This window comes from Lycium barbarum, chromosome 7 (genome assembly GCF_019175385.1).
Source record: "Lycium barbarum isolate Lr01 chromosome 7, ASM1917538v2, whole genome shotgun sequence".
In the NCBI taxonomy this organism is placed as follows: Eukaryota; Viridiplantae; Streptophyta; class Magnoliopsida; order Solanales; family Solanaceae; genus Lycium; species Lycium barbarum.
Genome location: NC_083343.1, coordinates 127,563,915 through 127,582,808, shown reverse-complemented (window position 1 = coordinate 127,582,808; position 18,894 = coordinate 127,563,915). Strand labels below are relative to the sequence as shown.

General features: G+C 32.1%; 2 protein-coding genes across 2 annotated transcripts; both read right to left on the bottom strand.

The window, feature by feature from the left end:
* Positions 1–6,007: 6,007 nt before the first annotated feature.
* Positions 6,008–10,280, bottom strand: LOC132604313 (2-alkenal reductase (NADP(+)-dependent)-like). The gene is made up of 5 exons (XM_060317769.1): positions 9,874–10,280; positions 8,555–8,732; positions 7,822–7,988; positions 6,940–7,022; positions 6,008–6,569 (listed from the first exon to the last, which is right to left on the bottom strand). Exons 1-5 carry the CDS (start codon positions 10,093–10,095, stop codon positions 6,191–6,193), a joined length of 1,029 nt encoding a protein of 342 aa, XP_060173752.1. The 5' UTR covers positions 10,096–10,280; the 3' UTR covers positions 6,008–6,190.
* Positions 10,281–11,803: 1,523 nt separating this feature from the next.
* LOC132602616 (polygalacturonase-like) lies at positions 11,804–14,027 on the bottom strand. The gene is made up of 4 exons (XM_060315426.1): positions 13,529–14,027; positions 12,724–13,013; positions 12,383–12,611; positions 11,804–12,285 (listed from the first exon to the last, which is right to left on the bottom strand). Exons 1-4 carry the CDS (start codon positions 13,976–13,978, stop codon positions 12,067–12,069), a joined length of 1,188 nt encoding a protein of 395 aa, XP_060171409.1. The 5' UTR covers positions 13,979–14,027; the 3' UTR covers positions 11,804–12,066.
* Positions 14,028–18,894: the final 4,867 nt, after the last annotated feature.

The window sequence follows — 18,894 nt, the reverse complement described above, 5'->3', positions numbered from 1 at the left end:
CTACAAACGGTATTTAGACTATTTGTAGAAAATGGGATAATAATTAGTAAGAAGAAAATGGAATTATGTAAAAATTATATAAACTTTTTAGGAGTAGTACTAGGAGAAGGTAAGATAAAATTACAACCTCATATAGCCAAAAAAAGCTTTAGAAATGCCAGATAAGTTAGACAATGTTAAAGAATTACAATTTTTTTTAGGAATAGTCAATTATGCTAGAAATTTCATAAAAGATCTAGGAAAAATAGCAGGACCATTATATTCAAAGACTGGATCAAATGGTCAAAAACACTTTAATACTGAAGACATTAAATTAGTACAAAAAATAAAAGAGAAAATAAAAAACATTCCCGATTTAAATATGCCTCTAGAAACAGACTATTTAATTATAGAGACAGATGGTAGTTTTGAAGGATGGGGAGCAGTACTAAAAGCAAAACCTAGTAAATATAGTAATAAAAATGAAGAAAAGATATGTGCTTATCAAAGTGGTAAGTATAAAGAAAAAGGAAATATGAGTAGTATAGATGCAGAAATTTTAGCCGTAATATATGGATTAAATAGTTTCAGACTATATATTCTAAATAAACCAGAAATACTGGTTAGAACAGACTGTGAAGTTATAGTTAAATTCTATCAAAAGATAAATGATAAAAATAGCAGTAGAAGGCGATGGCTAAATTTTTTAGATACCATTTCAATTTATAATTTAAAATTTGAACATATAAAAGGAAAAAATAATAATTTAGCAGATCAATTAAGTAGATTAAATATTACTGCTAACTAAATTTTTTTTATTTGAACAACATGAGACCTTCCAGTTCTCAGATAGCAGACAAAGGGAAAGGCATAGCCTCAACCCAAGACACATACAGACAGACAGTATTAGGTAACCTTCATTTTAGACCTACATCTTTATTAGAAAGAAATGCTATGGAAGAAAGAATACAATTCGGAGCCAATAACTTAGTAGCTTACCAGCCATCGAATTGGACTTTTAAAGTATTACCAGAATATGTAATAGATAGACAACAAAGATGCTTAGTGGATAATTTATGGATTTCGCGTAATAAAAAAGACGGCGCTAGTCATTTTGTAGCTACTATAAATGCACTTTGTCAGTATTTTACAGACCGAAATTTAGACAAAAAATTTAAATTTTATGTTGTAGTTCACAGTAAAACTAATGGTATTTTTCAAACTTGGATAGAAGTTTTAGACTCTATAAAAGACATGAGAAAACCTCTTTTTAAAGGATTTAATAATTTTACTGAAGCATTAGACTATGCTAGGGGAGTATTGAGTCCAAACTACTATATTTCTCCAGCCCTTAGACAAAATCCAGACAAAATCCCTCAGTACAACGTCCAAAAAGATACAGACAAAATAATCTTTTGTGACCATTGTTCTACCATGACTGATGTAGTCAAAAGATTAAACCAGCAGAAAGAGACATTGGTTCAAGAAAAAATGCAACTCTTGGATCAGGTGAAGACATTAGAACAAAGACTACAAGCAGTAAAGTTCGAATTGATACAGTCTCAGAGTTCTCCATCTCAGAAAAAAATGGATGAGACGGGTGTGCATTCCCCAATGAATGCAATTAGACCCACTGTATCGGGTAAGGATACAGCTAGTCCGGTTCAAACGGTAGCCGGTAAAGACTTATCAAATCCGTTGATGGCTGTCACTTTGCCAAAAAGTGAAGATGAGGGATGTTCATCTCTCCAAACTAGACGAAGACTACCAAAGACACTTACGCAAGGGGCGACTTCTACAAAGAAAAGCACATTTGCAAAAAAGAATAAAAATGAAAAAATAGAAAATATAGTAAAAGAGACACTAGAAAAAAATTTCCAGACAAAAGAACAAGACAAATATATAGTTAAAGATCCTAGTTCGGAATTATCTCCAAGACAAGGGATGTCACCAGTCCATTCAGATTTTGAAGGAGAAGATATTAATTTTCAAGACAGTGCATTTCAAGACTCGCAAGATCCAAATGATGTGGACTCAGACATGAGTTTTGATTCAATTGCTTTACACAATTTAGACACTTAGATCAGTTAATGGAAGAAATAATACAAGGATCGAAGATATTAGCCAGACAAAACAAAAATGGTGAAGTAGAAGGTAAGGAAAAGACTTGACAAAAAAGGTGAAGTAGAAAGAAAGGAAAAGACTTGGAAGATTTAGTTCGGTGGAACATGAAGAAAAGAGGACAAAAGCATAGAAAAGAGAAACAATGACATTAAAAAATGACAAAAGCATCAATAATAGAAGACAAAGGCATTGGAAAGAGATAAGGACATTTAAAAATGACATCTTTGAGATAAAAATAAGACAACTACATTAAAGAGTAAGAAGACTTCGGTGAATAACAAATAAACTTTGGAGAAAATTGAAAAGGATATTTCAGAAAAAGGAGACTAGACTTTATTAAAGTAGCTTTAATAAAGTAGTAGTTTTATCTAGAAATGGGACAGCTCAGCAAACGGACAAATTATAAAGTATCTTTTGAAAAGTTTCATGTGACGATGGGGCCCAAAGAGTACCCGACTGAACTCAAAAGATTCTTCATAAATTTGAAGTCCGCATTTGAGGTCCGCCAAGACTCCTATAAATAGCAGTGTTTGCATAGAAGCAAGGCATCAATCAAGAGACAATCAATCAATCAAGAAACAAATCAGCAAAATCATCAACGAGAAAGTTTCTAACTTTTCTCTCACAAGCCAACCACTCCATATTCCTCTTCCCTTTCAACAAATGCCCCAACTCCTTTTCCCAATAAAAACCTTTGTAATATAACTTCCCTGTAAAATAGTTTTAAGCTTTCCAGTAATTTTCTTTTAGTGTGAAGTAGTTTTTCGGGTTCCCCGAAAGGGAAACCTCTCTCTATCTTCCAGTCATGTAAGTTTTATCTATGTTTTCTGTACTAATCTCCCTACTATGTAAATTATTTTATGTTCAATATTATGTTGAATTAAAATATTATGTTGATAATATTTGAGTAATTACTTACCTGTTGTTATGAATCTATTACTCTTAGTATATGGTTATTCTCTTAATTTCTTGATATACTCGATGGAATAACCTGTAAATTCCTACGTGTTTGAAAGACCGTTTTAATGTCCAAATTAAGGGACGATATTGGCCATGGTAACCGGGGTGTGGTTAAAGAAGAAGGATATTAAGAACCAAGATTAAGAGAAAGAGATGAACAGTGTAATAAAGATTCATAACTAAACAGATTAAAAAAAAAAACCGAAAATTATAAAAATTATAAAAATTGGGAGAATAGGCAGAAAATAAGAAATACACCTACATGATAAGAAGAATCAAGGAGTGAGGGAGTACTGAGTAGGATTGTTTAACATATAAGTAAAAAATCACATAATATTACTATTTTTCTTTCTACAAAAATTAAAACTTATATATTTAGAACTTATATATCTATTGAAACAAAAATATAACCCCCTATCACCCCCTTTTTGGTATCAGAGCAAGAAGATTTTTGGACCTAAATCTGTATTTTAAAGCCATATTTTAGACAAAAATACAAACTAGTTTCACTTAATTTTTTTTTTTTGGGTAATGAAACATAATTATTTAGCTGTAAAACAAAAGTTAGAAAAATTATATCCGGAATATACTAAATTAAGTAATACCAAAGAAAACCAGTTAAGACTACAAGAGTTAATAGATATAATATCAGGATTAGAATATAAATTACTACGATATATAAAATCTAGAAAAACTTTAAAAAACCAAAAGCGATTTAGACCATATTGATTGTATGAGAACACTACCCTTTGTCAGACAAATACAAATTAATCATTGGTATTTATATAGAGATATAAAGAAAAGACGAGAAAATCAACAAGTAGAAAAAGCCCTAAGTGCATATTTAGAAATAATAAATTCAGAAACATTATCATCACTAATACAAAATAGACTTTTACAAAGTCAGATTAACGAAGAAACAATCTCTGCTATAACTTGGGAATTACACGGTATAAGAGAAGATATAGAAAGACCTACAACTAGCATAGAACATCAGAAACAAGTTTGTAAAATAAAAATCCCGTTAGGATAATAAATAAAGCTTGAGAAATAGATATCTTAAAAAATCTAGAATACTTAGACTTAAAAATATACCTAGAAAAAAAGTATAGAGCATTAACAGACCATAGTATTATAAAGTGTAACTTTAGTAACGGAGATCATATATTACATAGTGAAGACAAACAGTTAAATACATTAGTAGATTTAGTCATAAATTTCAGTGAAAAAATATAAGAAAATAATAAAGATATCACTAGAATATTAGAAGTAGTAGCTACATCTCAGACTAAGCAAAAGAAAACCTTTGAAAAATTAGAACAAAACCTAGATTACTTAAAAACACAAGAATTAGAATTAGAAAAGAAAGTTCAGACTCTAGTTAATAAATTTAATCTAGAAAAATTACCTACAAAAACGAAAATAGAAAAGTTAGTTAAAGTTATTATAGAAAAACCAAAAGAAATAGAACTAAAAACAACCCACATAGTCTCTAAAATAACACAACAAGTAGAAGTTTTAACTAGTGACATTAGAGAATTAAAAAAGACAGTAGCAGAACTAAAAGAAATCACTCTTTCATGAGTAGACCAACATTAGTTCAAGAAGAAGCCTCGAAATTAATAGAAAAATCTATACCTTTACCAGCAGACTATAAAGATTATATACCTAACGCTAAATCAGACCAAATAATAATACAACAGAATACTACTATAATTTCATTAATATTAGAAATAATAAAGAAAATAGAAAAAATAGTACCAAGGTTAGAATTATTAGACGAACGCATTTCGTGGTTGACTGAACAACAAAGAGAAAAAAATAAAGAGACGCTTAAAAATAAAGAAGTTGACGAATTAATAGACCAATTAAAAAAGGTAGAAATAACACCTCAAAAAGATAAAGTTAAAGTACTTAGAAAACCACAAAAATGGACCTTCTTTCAACTAGACCAAGAAACGAAGGAAGATCAGAAAGGCAAGAAAGGCAAAGAATAAATTTTTCAGATAATAGAATAGGTAATAATTTCTTATCAAGAATTTTAAATAGAAGAACCCCAGAAGAAAATAATCAACAGTTAAGTGAGGTAATAGACGTAGATATATATATATATATATATATATATATATATATATATATATATATATCACTATTCAAAGATAACTACATACACATAAATACACTATAATCTAAAGTGTTGAACCCGTGCGCAGCACAGGCATAGGCCGTCTAGCAGAGGGATATAAGTTCCAGTGCTGACAAATGACTAGGCTTGGTTACTCATTTGTCAACTGTCAATTTTCCAGTGCTGCACCACATGATCAATAATACCTTGTGGTAATAAATCTCTCACATAAGGTTCATTATAGCGTTCACCCTGTATCAGTTTAGCCACCTTATCACTACCGAGGTTTCGACGGAATTCAGTATCTTTGACTCAAACTTTGTATTTGAGTTAAAAAATTCATTTAATATATACGAATAATCTATTAAGAACCCATTAAACAAAAATAGTGTGGTCCAGACTTAAACTTTGCAAGGCCGCTACAGGATCTTCTATTTCCCCCAAACTTCCCTGACCTTTTGCCATTCAAAATGTCTTGCTTTAAATATTGCTCATAAAGTAATATTATAAATTAGCAGCACACAAATCTCAAGTTACAACTAGCTAGTAGTACTACATTTAAGTAGACAAAGGGCAGTCCAATGTACTAAGCTCCCGTTAAGCCCCAGGTCCGGAGCAGGGCCGTACCACAAGAGTATTATACGCAGTCTTACCCTGCATGTCTGCAAGAGACTGTTTTCACGACTTAAACCCCTCACCTCTTGGTCTCATGACAGTAGCTTTACCAGTTACTCCAAGGCTCCCCTTCACATTTAAGCAGCAGACACACTTGCAAAATACAAAACTTAATTGCAACACAAAGTCCACTAACAACAAAACTCAAATCAACTTTTGGCGCAGACTTGCATACTTGATAAAATATGTTTATATGATAGAGCAAACACATCAATCTTGATGATTTCCATGAGAAAGTCATTTACTGGCATTTAGTCACATGAGGAAAAATAATTTCCATCAAAAGGGGGGAAATGATTTCCGTCGTACCAAACACACTCTATAAGTTCATTCATAAGCAACAAGCACCACTTGTTTTCCAACATTACGACCGGAGAAGAGGCCGACTAGAGCACCTGGTGCACTTTCAATTCCTTCAGCTATGTCTTCCACATATTTTATCTTCCCTTCTTTTATGTGTGGAGTAACCATTTCTACGAATTTTTGGTAAAGGGGAAAGTAATCAACAGCCAGAAAACCTTGCATACGGAGTCGTTTTGAGATGAGGCAGAACAGGTTGTGAACTCCTTCAGATTGCTCGAGGTTGTATTGTGAGATGAACCCACATACAGCGATCCGGCCATGAAGTCTCATGTTGAGAAGAACTGCGTCAAGCATCTTTCCTCCAACGTTCTCAAAGTAAATATCGATTCCATCAGGGAAGTACCTGGTTGTGTTCACACATGATATAATAAAGAATTAGAAGTGTGTTCTTTGTAGTAGCATCTTAAGCTACGGATGAGATGATCACACATTTCAACAAACTGAATCAACATTTGGTGAGAAATGTATGTTTTTTATGTCGGGTATCTTTCTTACTGTAGAAAAACTAATAACACCAAAAGAACCTAGAATTCCATGAGAAAATCTTAAGGAGAAAGGAATAAAATCTAACTTCTAATTGAAGGAAAAAATGCCATTCATTTTAAGGGATGTATACTTTTCATGAAAAACATAGGCTTTTGCTACTAGTTACTCCATCTTCCAGGCCAGAATGAGTCTTATCTCAGGAAAAAGTAAAAAAAAATGATATTTACCTTTTCAAAGCTGCAGCTAAATCTTGTTCCTCTTTATAGTTAAATGCTTCATCAAAACCAAATTTGTTCTTCAACAGTTCAACCTAAAAAAAGAAATGAAAAACCACGAAAACATTGAGACCTTATCAGTAGTACCGGTCCCTGCCTAGACTTATAAGTTTATCTTTGCGTAAACAACGGACAACACGAAATGTCACATACTGTTATGAGGGATGAAACCAGCTAAAAAATGAATAAAAATTCTCATTTCTTATACACGCGATATCATATTCTGTTTAATTTAGTCACGAGTTGCCAGAAAGGTATCTTTAAGAACCAACTCTAGTTTCTAGCTGTCAAGACACTAATACTTTATTCATCTTGTTGAACTGTGTAACCGACTCAGCTAAAGCTTCATATGTTAGGAAGCACACTTTTAATTTCTTAATAATAAGATGTCTCAACATCCTTCCACTCACGTGTAAACCTGATTCTTTTCTTCTTGGACCGAACACGTGGAGATATGTTTGCTTTATTTTTAGTGGCAGTGAGATTCGGACCAAAACCCCTGCCTGTTCTGGTACCATGTGGAACTGTTTGACAATCTCGTATACCACATTAAAATTCAACGTGGTATCGGATCTCAAACCTCTCACTTGGGGAATGATGTTCTTGAATATACACTACAGGTCATGCATTTACTAAGAAACAAACACCTTAAACTAAGAGATGACTAGCAATGGAAATAGAACTTCACTCCTGATTCCCCTGTTCATGAAGGGGCAATGAAAGCCGGTTGACATTAACTAACATGAATCAAGATCCAAACAAGATTTGATATTAATCACATTTAGCAGATCAACCATTGTAGTGAAGAGTGGTTCTTGAAGAAATTAAGTTTACCTTTTCTTTGCTTCCAGCACTTCCAACAACATAGCAACCTAATAGCTTAGCGAATTGTCCAACAAGCTGGCCAACAGCACCTGATGCAGCTGAAACATAAACAGTTTCTCCTTTCTTTGGGAAGCATAGCTCATAAAAACCTCCATAAGCTGTTATTCCAGGCATCCCTAAGATACAATAGCATTGGTTATCTTTCTATTGTTTTTACACTAAACATTTTATAATTCTCTTTCCAATGTGTGAACTTTGTGGATAAAATAGACCTCTGCCTTCACAATGAGAAGAAAAAGATTTTTTCCAGTTCAAATAGGAATACGCAATATGAAAAGGAAAATCTTCTTATGAAGACAAACATTGGATTGTTGCCACGTAGCACATGTTGAAAAGCAAAAGGATCAATTTCGGCGAAGACAGGAGCAATTTTTTTATTTTGTTGATATAAATTCTAATGCGTTTGATAATCTAACCCCCCCCCCCCCCCCCCCCCCCCCCCAAAAAAAAAAAAAAAAAAAAAAACAACAACAATCCAGATCAGGATATCTCTTGCGGTGGACAATATAACAAGAGCGCCCAATAATGGATAAACCAAAAATCAAGAAGTCCGACTCTGACACCATATTAAAGCCTGTGACCATCTGCTTTTAGATAAGATAGTTATGCAATTCTAACAATAAAACATATAAAGACTTGAAACTGCAGGGTGCTTGTGATGTTCTTTGACAGAGTAATTTACCTAGGATTCCTGTATAGTAGGAAAGAGGCACATCTGTATTATGAATTTTAAAGAGAGTCTCAGGAGCTTTGATGATGCTGTACTCTTCCCATCCAGTTATTCCCCAAATTAAATCATCTTTCTTGAATTTTGGATGAGCTGAATCCACAACTTTAGCAACTCCAAACCCCACAATAGGCTACACAACAAGATCAGAAAGGATTCAACTGCCATTCATGCGAAAATTGAAGAATCTGACAGACATTAGTAAATAGTAACTTGTAATCCTTCAAATTGACTTGATGAAACTTGAACAATAAAGAAAAACATCTATATCTACCAACACTATATATATTGATTTTCCAACTATTTAAACACTTATCCTCCTTGTTCAAATTATATCATTTCTTAAGTTAGATAGTTACTTTGGCCAGTTACTTTTAAATGAAGCGACATGATCAATAAGGATTCATATAGGCAAGCATTGTTATAGTTGTGTTGTTTTGGCACCATGTATCATAGGGGAGGAGCTACAGTTCTGTTTACGGTTTCTGTTGAACTTAGTAGCTTTGCCTCTGACCTTGTATATGTGTTTAAAAATCCATTAAATTTATCTAGAACTCAGTAAGCTGACTTTTTCTAGAATCTAAAACCCATAAACTTAAAATCCTAACTCTACCTTTGTGTATCATAATCAGCGGCGGAGCTAGAGTTCTAGTTACGAATTCAGTACAACCCGGTAACTTTGGCCAAAAGCTTGTATTTATTTATGTTAAGAAATACACTTAATATATACTAGTATAAATAAGCTGCTTTTTCTAGAATGCAAAATCCATAGACTCAAAATTTTGAATTCACCTCTGATCATAATATTTTACTACGTCCTGTCAGTATTACTAATATTTTTTTACTACACCTCTTAAAAATAGACATTTAGTACTCTATCATAAAAGTATTTACCTAAATTACCCTATATTGTCTTTCTTAAATGCCTCACTTAATTGACACTACACTAACCAAATCAGTAAGGGTGAATTTTGAAGAAAACAAAAAGTGACAAATCATTCTTATTTGTCTAAAACATCAAATATCTTAGAACAAACTCAATTTGGCAAACCCACAATACTATTATTAAAAAGATCTGACACGGAATTTAAAAAACAAAGGAGTGTGTGGTCCAAAATCAACCTTAAATATTTATATGATTATAAATCAATGTTATAAAATTAAATTATTTTTAAAAATAGAAATATATAAATCTTTTCGGATAAACTAATAAGAAAACTAAGTCAATCTTTTTTAGACGGAGGGAGTAATAAAAAAGAGGAACTTAGACTTACAGAGCCAGGAGTAAAAGAATCAGTGTAACTGCCCTCTGTTTTCTTCATACGAGGTCTCATGTAAGGATCACAAGACAAGTACAAATTTTTCACCAACACAGTATTAGAATCTTCTGGAACCTTTAATTTCATAGTGCTAATTCTCAATTCCATATCTGATTCTTTAGGGACACCATTTACATAATTCTTTAGTAAAATCTGTTTGTTACTCACTTCCTCCATTTTCCACTATAATTTCTTCCTTTTGAGTACTCTCTCTATATCACTATATGTATCCAAATAAATGTTCAAGGAAAAAACTTTAATTTCTCAGTGCTTGGAGTGGAATCTTGAAAAGCTATTGTGAAGAAGAAAGTATGAAACATGTGAAATTAATGTGGGGACGATTTTTATCTTGTTGAATTATTGTTCTCATCACTATAATGGTTGGGCGTTAGGTGCTTCTAACTGTTTCTGTCTTTTGCGATGGTGGGATCTTCCTACAAGTGGAACCTTTTGACTTTTTCTCCAAAAACAAATTCTTGTAGTGTTAAACAAATTGTATATTTTATGTAAGTATAAATTATTGTATAGAGATAAATTATTTTTCAAATTGAAAGGGAGAAAGTTTTAGTTTTTTTTTTTATGAATTTTCACACAGTATTTGTTTGTCTGTTGGGCTCGACTAAACCTAATTAATATTAAAAATTTCACTTTAGAGGATAAAACTCTTTCCACCAAAACTTAATTTAGGTCTCGTTTGATCATAAAAATTATTCACTTTTTTTTTTAAATTTTTTTTTTACTTTTTTCCAGAATCAGTGTTTGGTCATGATATTTTCGAATACAACTTGAAGTTGTATTCCGGAATACCATCAATTTTTTTTTTTAAATCACTTTTTTATAACTACATTTCACCAAAAATTATAATTTTAAAAACTATGGCCAAACACAACTCCAACTCTAAAATTTAAAAAAAAATGATTTTTTTTTTATCTATGAACAAACGGGGCCTTAGTTTTCTCAAACTTCAAATGTAGATGACTGACCCTTGTCAACCCTCAATAAAGTTGTGGTGGGCGGAATTTAGTATTTCAACATTTTAACCTATGCGTTTTGGATTCCAATTGTGTGAGTGAAGTCCTTTTTAATAAACAAGTTATTTTTGTATGTGAAATTTTTAGACACGAATTTAAAAGGGCAATTTGCAGGAATGTCCTTATTTTGGGGTAGTCTTTAATTTTTCCCATAAAATTAGTGATCTTTAATTTTTATCCTTTATTAGAACCTTTAATTTGATTTTGGATTTAAACTCTCGTTCAGTGATTTTTTTTTAAAAAAGTCACAAAATAAAATTTAAATTCGCGAGACAGAAATTTCATGCAAAATTCTCCTGGCCTTGAGAATCCAGGAGAATTTTGAATTAGTCTAAGTCCAAAAGAGATACCGGGCGTGGAATGAGAAAATCAAACAATTAAGAAATAAGGACTTGACTCCATATCCTGTATAACAAATAATGTAAAAAACTAGGATTTGGTGGTCCTTTATCCACCTTGCATGGATACTTATTTTGGTCCCAACTCCCAAGGACCTTATTGACAACTTCGATAAGATATCTTTAATTTAAGCTCTAGGGTTATTTTATTGAAAAACTTGATGTCTTAATAAATGAAGCTGACGAAAAATGGAGAGTTTTTCAAGCCTTTTAGTTTGCTACCATTTTTTTTATTAGTTTGATGTTTTTTTTTTTCGATTGAAGACAATAATCTAGAGAATTTTTTCGTATCGTATTTGAAATTTACCGTTCTGATTAATTTAAAGTCGCGCCACATAAAACTTGCAAAGGAAAAAGCACTCCCGAGTTTCGGAGAAGGGCATGCCATAAATATATAAGCTTTCAGTGTTGTACATTTCATTAGACATTGAATGTTACATCATACATGAATTAAAGAGCAATAGAACAACCAGTATATTTAATACATTACAAAAGAATCTAGAATACAATACAAAAGAATCTAGAATACAACTTAAATGTTGGAGCTTGCATTGCTTGGACAGCCTCCGAACAAGTAACATAAAAAATAAAATTACATTATTAATTAGAGTGTCCAGCTCATTCTGTATAGTAATTATCAGCTCTATTTTCAACTTGTAAATTAAAGTATGCAATATAATGTTATACAAATAAATTTTTAGTATCTGTTTTCTTCTTATTTATAAGCACCCCGTAGGTTGTTCTAAACCAGAAGCTCTTCCTCCAGCATTAACACATGAAGCTTCAGCTTGACGATCTTTGTAACTAAGATTCACATCTTCAAGTGCTATTCCAGTACATGGATTCGCTTTGCTACAATCCAATTTCACGGCAACTTCTGTAGCTGATGTTCCATGTATGTCTTGATACGTTATGTCACTTATTTTCATGCCCAAGTCCTAACAAAATAAAGAAATTTTAGACTAAGGGAGTATGATCTTGAATTAATCATTAATCTTGTCATCATTGGGCTGAATTTAATTGTTCAAAAATTACCTGATGAGGACAACTTTCGTGATTAGGGCAGTAATTTTGGTCTATGATGATTGGGTTTTGAACATTAGCCATTACAATATGTTGAAAGAGAACACCTCTAACAAAGCCATTGCTAGGCCTCGCCCAAGTTTTTACCCTCACACCATTCTCTGTTCCAGTGAAGGTCACGGTCTTAACTGTCACATTTTGAACTCCTGCCTCTTCCACTTCCCAACCTAAGCTTCCAATGCTGCACAAATATCAAGTTTTGGACATACATTTTAGTTGAAAAGATAAACCAATTAAAATCAAAATCAACTTTCTCTAAATAGTAATTAGTATTAGATTATTATGTTCCGAACCTTATTCCATGGCCAGGACCACAAGCAATGCCTTCAATCCATAAGTTAGAATTTCCAGGGCCAATAGAGATACAATCATCTCCAGTACCAATATTTGAGTTCATAATGCTGACTCCTGACGATGATTGTACATGAATTCCATCTGTGTTGGGGCTATTTCCAGGAGATGAGACCTTCACTCCTTGTAGCTTTACGTGATGACATCCGTCTACCAAAATATGGAACATTTGGCTATTTTGTGCAGTTACTCCGTTGATTACAATGTTGTTTGAGTTGTAAAATGCTAATGCCTACACCAAAATTTAAAGTAAAAAAAATTATTGTGCTAGTTTGAAATGATATTCAATTCTTCCTTGGCACTACAGATATATTTGGTACCAAGGACATCATTTTTCAGGATTTTTTTTTTCACCAGAAAGTCATGATTTTATTGGACTTTGGTATATGTCAAGATGGGAAAAGCGGAATTGTTGACAGTTAGGCACTACATATTGTTGATTTTTAGGATTCAAAAGTTTCATCAAACTACAAAAAAAAAAAAAGTACTATGAAATTAGCTACGAATTCATCGCTAATTTGTCGTTATTTAGTACGTAGGTACAAATTTTCTTGACAATCTGTCATTAAATAGGATTATCAAACGAATTTATTGTTTAGCTATAGAATTTATCTGTTGCGCGTTAATTCCTATTTTTTATAGTATACTCTCGCATTTGCTAATATATTATTATTACAATATTTTTTTTTTTATGTCTACTCATCAATCACACAATGAAAAAAAGATTCCATGGAAAACTTTACGTACCGTAGTTCCCTTAGGGCAATTCTTGCCAGAGGTTTTGCAAGCCCAAAGACCAGAACCTTGACCATCAAAGGTTCCACCATAAATGGAAACTCCGGTGACTTGTTCGAACTTTATCCAACTTCCTTCATTGCCAATAACATTATAATCAGAGGGAGCTAAGAGAGTGCCATCAATTTGTATAGTGATAGCGTTGCTCTTGCATGTTTGGCCATTGAAGTATGCGTTGCGAATCAAGTAACTTCCACGCGGCACGTAAATAGTGGCCGGGCTAGTTGAAGCACAGGCTGCTGCCCATGCACTCAAAAGGGCATTTGATGAATCTGTTTGGCCATTGGATTTTGCTCCATAATTTTGAACATTGTAAATGGTATTTGCTGCTAATGATAAGTTGAAGAGAAAGATGAAGAGAAGTTGAAAAATTGCAAATGGAGTCATTTTGCTCATCAGCATGTTTTTGCTAAATTGCTAAAAACAATTTGGAGGGATTCGAAGGATTGATCAAATGGAGGTGATGAGGAATTGGAGTAGTGTAGAGGGATATTTATAGGCTTTGGATTTTGGAAAATAAGTCTTTAATGAATAAAAAGAAGTTAAAAAAGTAAAGATTTTTATGCTTTTAGACTTCAATGAAAGTTAGGTTTTTCTTCCGTATTGGTCATGCTGGGATTTGGGAAAATAAGACTTCAGATAACTATCCAACATAAGCAAACACATGGGGAAATCAACAAATTGTTGGCACCTTATTTTAAGGAGAAAACTGAGGGGAAAAAGTTGAATCAGATGGCGAGTTTATATTTCTTATACATTTGAATATTAATTAAATGACTTTTAATGTTAGCAATGGAGTTGTATTCTGTTACATACAAACAAACATAAAAAGAAAAAATAAGGCCCATAACGCTATGTAGCCTTCCTTTTTCAATTTAAATTTAAAACTCGTCCAACAAATTCTCAAAAACAGAAAACGTAAAAGAAGACAGAGAACCCATTTTGATGTTTCTAAAATCCATTTATGTGTTAAATATGTACTTATGAAGAATATTTTGATTAAGGGATCTTGTTGTTTCCATTTGATAAATTCAAACGTTTGCCAATTTTTGGCAACGATATCACACGCATGGAATTAATTACGCTTGACTTAGGAACTAGGTAAAGGCCGGAATAGAGTCAAAAAATAGATTAGGTGGATACTATTACAAGTTCGAATGGATTTATCCTAAGTTGACTGTTAAGTTATGCATTGTTTTAGGCCAATAGGGGCGTAGATAGTCTACTAGGTATTGGGAGCTATATAGTTGAGCTTTAACAAAACCACACGTGGTTATTTGGCGTATGTAACTTCTACATGTAAAAAACTAGGAAGGACCAATTAATCTTTATATGTTGTTTTTTTATAATACCTTCATATCCGAACCGGTTAGCGCGCACCTTTATTAATTTTATGAGATACATGTTACCTCCCACTAGCATAGATATTAGGTAAATCTCTGTTTACCAAACCTTGAAAAGGAGAAAGAAATCGCCCAGTTTATTTTTATCTACACCGGGGATTTAAATCTGCAACGTCCTCAAGCTGCTCATGAATCCGCTTCATTAACCTCTATATTTAGAAAGATGCATTAATTTAGTTTCCAGTGAAAATTAAAGTCATGTCACAATATTTGAATATGGTGAAACTGGAAATGATTGCATTCTCCACATTAAATATGTTAAATAATTTACAACTTGTTGAAAACTTAGAAACCAAACAATTGAGCAAAGGTAGACTTAAGAGATCTAATGGCAATTTTGAATTTTTCCTAACTCTATGTGGCTACTAGCTTTGAATTATATTCACATCATCCATTTAACTGACTTTAACATACTTTAATAAAAGCCAACCTGAAACATGGAATCCCAAAAATAAGGATACGTGCATGCATGAAATATGCAATAACCCCCTTTTCACGTCTCCTTTCGGCACGCAATTGTTCCATATTGGACAAGATAATACTCCCTTATCCCAATTTATGTATCATAGTTCGATTTTCAAGAGTTGAACTTCTCAATTTTGATCGCAAATTTAGACATAAAATCTTTAAATTTTTTGAAATAGAATTTATATACTTGAAAACTACGTAAAATTACTATACTAAGTGATAATATATAATTTACCATTCAAAATATTCAAAGAACATATATATGAAAATATCGCGGTCGAAGAACTATTTTGATTCTCGAAAACCACCACATAAATTGGGACATTTATGTAATTTTCGTCGTGTATTAATATCCCAAAGTATCAATTTATTGTTTTCGTTTCTTCTTATTAATATCTTCTTTTCTTTTTCTTCTTCTTCTTCTTCTTCTTCTTCTTCTTTTCCCCTTTTTGGCTGCAGGGAGGAGGGGGATAGGGGAATCATATGAGCACTAGATATTATTTATTCAACAGTTGAATGTATTATTTTGTTGCTCTTCATCCAGACTTTACCTGAGATAAGTTCATTTTTTCCTGTTAGGTAGACAAGGATACAACGAATTCTACAATCGAAATGAACATCAAATTTGATTGGCACTCTTTTTTTTTAGTCAATCAGGACTAGCTCCTCTTGTTTCAATTTATTTGTCATAGTTGGACTTAACATAAAAAATTTATAATAAAAAAAAAAAACTTTTAAAATTTATAGTCAAATATATGTAATAACATTAGTGTAGTTATAAATGTTTTATAATGAACTTTTTACTGGCAGTATTTTCCTAAATCGTGTGGCAAAACGTCCCCTTATTCCTAATCTAAGAGTTAATGAAGTTGTCCTGCAACAGTACGTGTCAACATATAGAATTGAAATATTTTACTAAAGTACCCATAAGGGAAACTACTTCAAATTGTCTCTGGTAGGATCACGTCCAATAAGTCATGTCTAATCTTGTAGGATCGTGTTTTAATGACAAAAGGTGTAAGAAAATAACAAATTATTTTCTAAATATAAAATGTTACAATATTAGGAATATTGACAAGTAAGAAAAGAGCGTCAAACAAATTGATACGAATTAAACAAGTGTGTTATATATATATGTGTGTATATATATATATATATATATATATATATATATATATATATATATTGTAGAATTAGTTCATTGTATCCTAACCTATCTAACAGGAAAAAATTAGCTTGTCTCTCGTAAAGTCTGAAATACAGAGTGAGAAAACAATAAATACAACTATTACACAAATTAATATTATATATCTACTGCTCATATTAGCTTACAATGGTGAAATGTGAACCAAATAAATTATCACATCACCGTCTCCCACCACATCGTCCCCCCAACAAATCAGACAATAAACCAATTACATATAGTTGGCCTCCGCCAAAAAAAAAAAAAAACCCAAATTTGTAAGAGAAGAAAACAAATTTGTTGCTTTGAGATATTAATAAACGAATAAATTATAGCTATGATGTGACGCCTAGAGAGGACGGATCAAGCAGGATTGACAAGATTTTGAAAAGGAGTTGCACACAATACCTTCAGTGAATCACAAATTGGATGAGGGAGGAAAGTGAACTTTTATAAAACATAACACAAGTACGCGCGCTTTAGCCTGAAGGACAAATTCGTGTAGATCTAGACTCAAAGTGAACAATACGTGCCATAGACTTGGACCATGACGTATGACCATTATTATCTTGTTCACCAGTTGCATGCAGAAAGAAGACGTGCAAAGGGGATTACTACAGCATATTTAATTTCATGCATGCACGTATCCTTGTTTTTGGGATTCCATGTTTACTTTCAGGTTGACCTTTTGCTAAAAGTATGTAAAAATCAGCACATAGTCACTTATATTTTTCAGCCTTTAAGAATCCAAGAAATGGAGTTGTAAAATTTCACTTTAATTCACACATCCTCAATCAATTTCTAAGCATAAAAATATCAGAAATTATAATCACAAATTAAGAAATTCTTATCTTTTTTTAAAGAATTTTAAAGTGTATAAAAATAGGCTAAATAGGGTAAATCTTGAAAATATGGATTCATTACTATCTAATTTTACTTAAAATCATGTGTTGGAAAACATGATATTATCTACAAATATTCACTAACTTAGATTGTGCATTTAAATATCAGCATCAGCTATCAACATCAGCAAAACAGAGGCTATCAATTGATACGCGTAAAATAAAAATTTTAGTTGGGCCCACATTTGCAAAAGGAGTTGTGCTGTACTTCTTGGAACAGGTCCAATATGTTGTCCAAGATGGGAAAGGTATGTACATGAAACCTTCATGTACAACAGCAGTAAAGCACAAATATCACAGAATACCAAAAATAACCTTATGGTGAAACAGGCATGTTGACGGAGAGGTGTACTACCTAATTAAACATGTGTGGTTTTACATGTACAAGTTATATACGTAAAAAAATCCATGAACCACATGCAATTAGTATAAGCTCCTTATCCATAAACAAAAGTCAACACAGTATAAATCCACCTAATTTTTTACCCTAATCTCTTTACTTAATCAGTTCCTTGTATTCAATCATAGTTAATTCCATGCATGTGATATTGTTGGCAAAAAATGGTAAAAGTTTGAATATAATACATGGAAGCAACAATTCCTTTAATCAAACTATTCTTCTGAAGTAAGTATTTAACATATAAACGCATTTTAGAAAGGGATTAATATAAAATAACTGATCAGATTCACTGTTTAATTTTTCTAGCCGATATACACTGATTATACATGATTATACATATATTAAATGTGGATTATATATATTATACAATCACCAGCTATTTTTGTTTAAGTTATTGGATTGACGACACTATTTTACATTAATTATTCTATTAGAAACGTCCCAATAGGTGCTTTTAATTTGTGTCTTATTTTATGTTTCTCTCTTTAAGAGTTCGTTGGACAAGTTTTTACTATAAATGCAAAAAGGAAGACTACAAAGCGTTATGGGCATTATTTTTCTATCTTCTTACTGGTTGTATGCAATTGCAACAGAACACAACTACATTGCTAACATTCTAAGACATTTAATTAATATTCAAATGTATAAGAAATATAAGCTCGCCATTTGATTGTTTTTTTCCCTCACTCTTCTCCTTAAAATAAGTTGCCAACAATTGTAGAATTGGTCATGTGATTGCATATGTTGGATTGTTATTTAAAGTCTTATTTTCCCAAACCCGAACATGACCAATTTGGAATGAAAACCTAACTTTCATTGAAGTGTAAAAGCAACTATTAAAAAGTCTTTACTTTTTTTAACTTAAATTTATCCATAAAAGTACAACTCATCAATCCAAAGCCTATAAATATCCCCCTAAACTACTCCAATTCCTCATCACCTCCATTTGATCAGTTCTTTGA

Coding starts and splice junctions, on each gene's coding strand:
- LOC132604313 (XM_060317769.1), bottom strand. CDS start 10,095: ATGGAGGAAGTGAGTAACAAACAGATTTTACTAAAGAATTATGTAAAT. Junction 7,989..8,554: donor CTACTATACAGGAATCCTAG/GTAAATTACTCT, acceptor ATTGTATCTTAG/GGATGCCTGGAATAACAGCT. Junction 6,570..6,939: donor TTAGCTGCAGCTTTGAAAAG/GTAAATATCATT, acceptor GAACACAACCAG/GTACTTCCCTGATGGAATCG.
- LOC132602616 (XM_060315426.1), bottom strand. CDS start 13,978: ATGCTGATGAGCAAAATGACTCCATTTGCAATTTTTCAACTTCTCTTC. Junction 13,014..13,528: donor ATTGCCCTAAGGGAACTACG/GTACGTAAAGTT, acceptor ATTTTGGTGTAG/GCATTAGCATTTTACAACTC. Junction 12,286..12,382: donor ACGAAAGTTGTCCTCATCAG/GTAATTTTTGAA, acceptor TTATTTTGTTAG/GACTTGGGCATGAAAATAAG.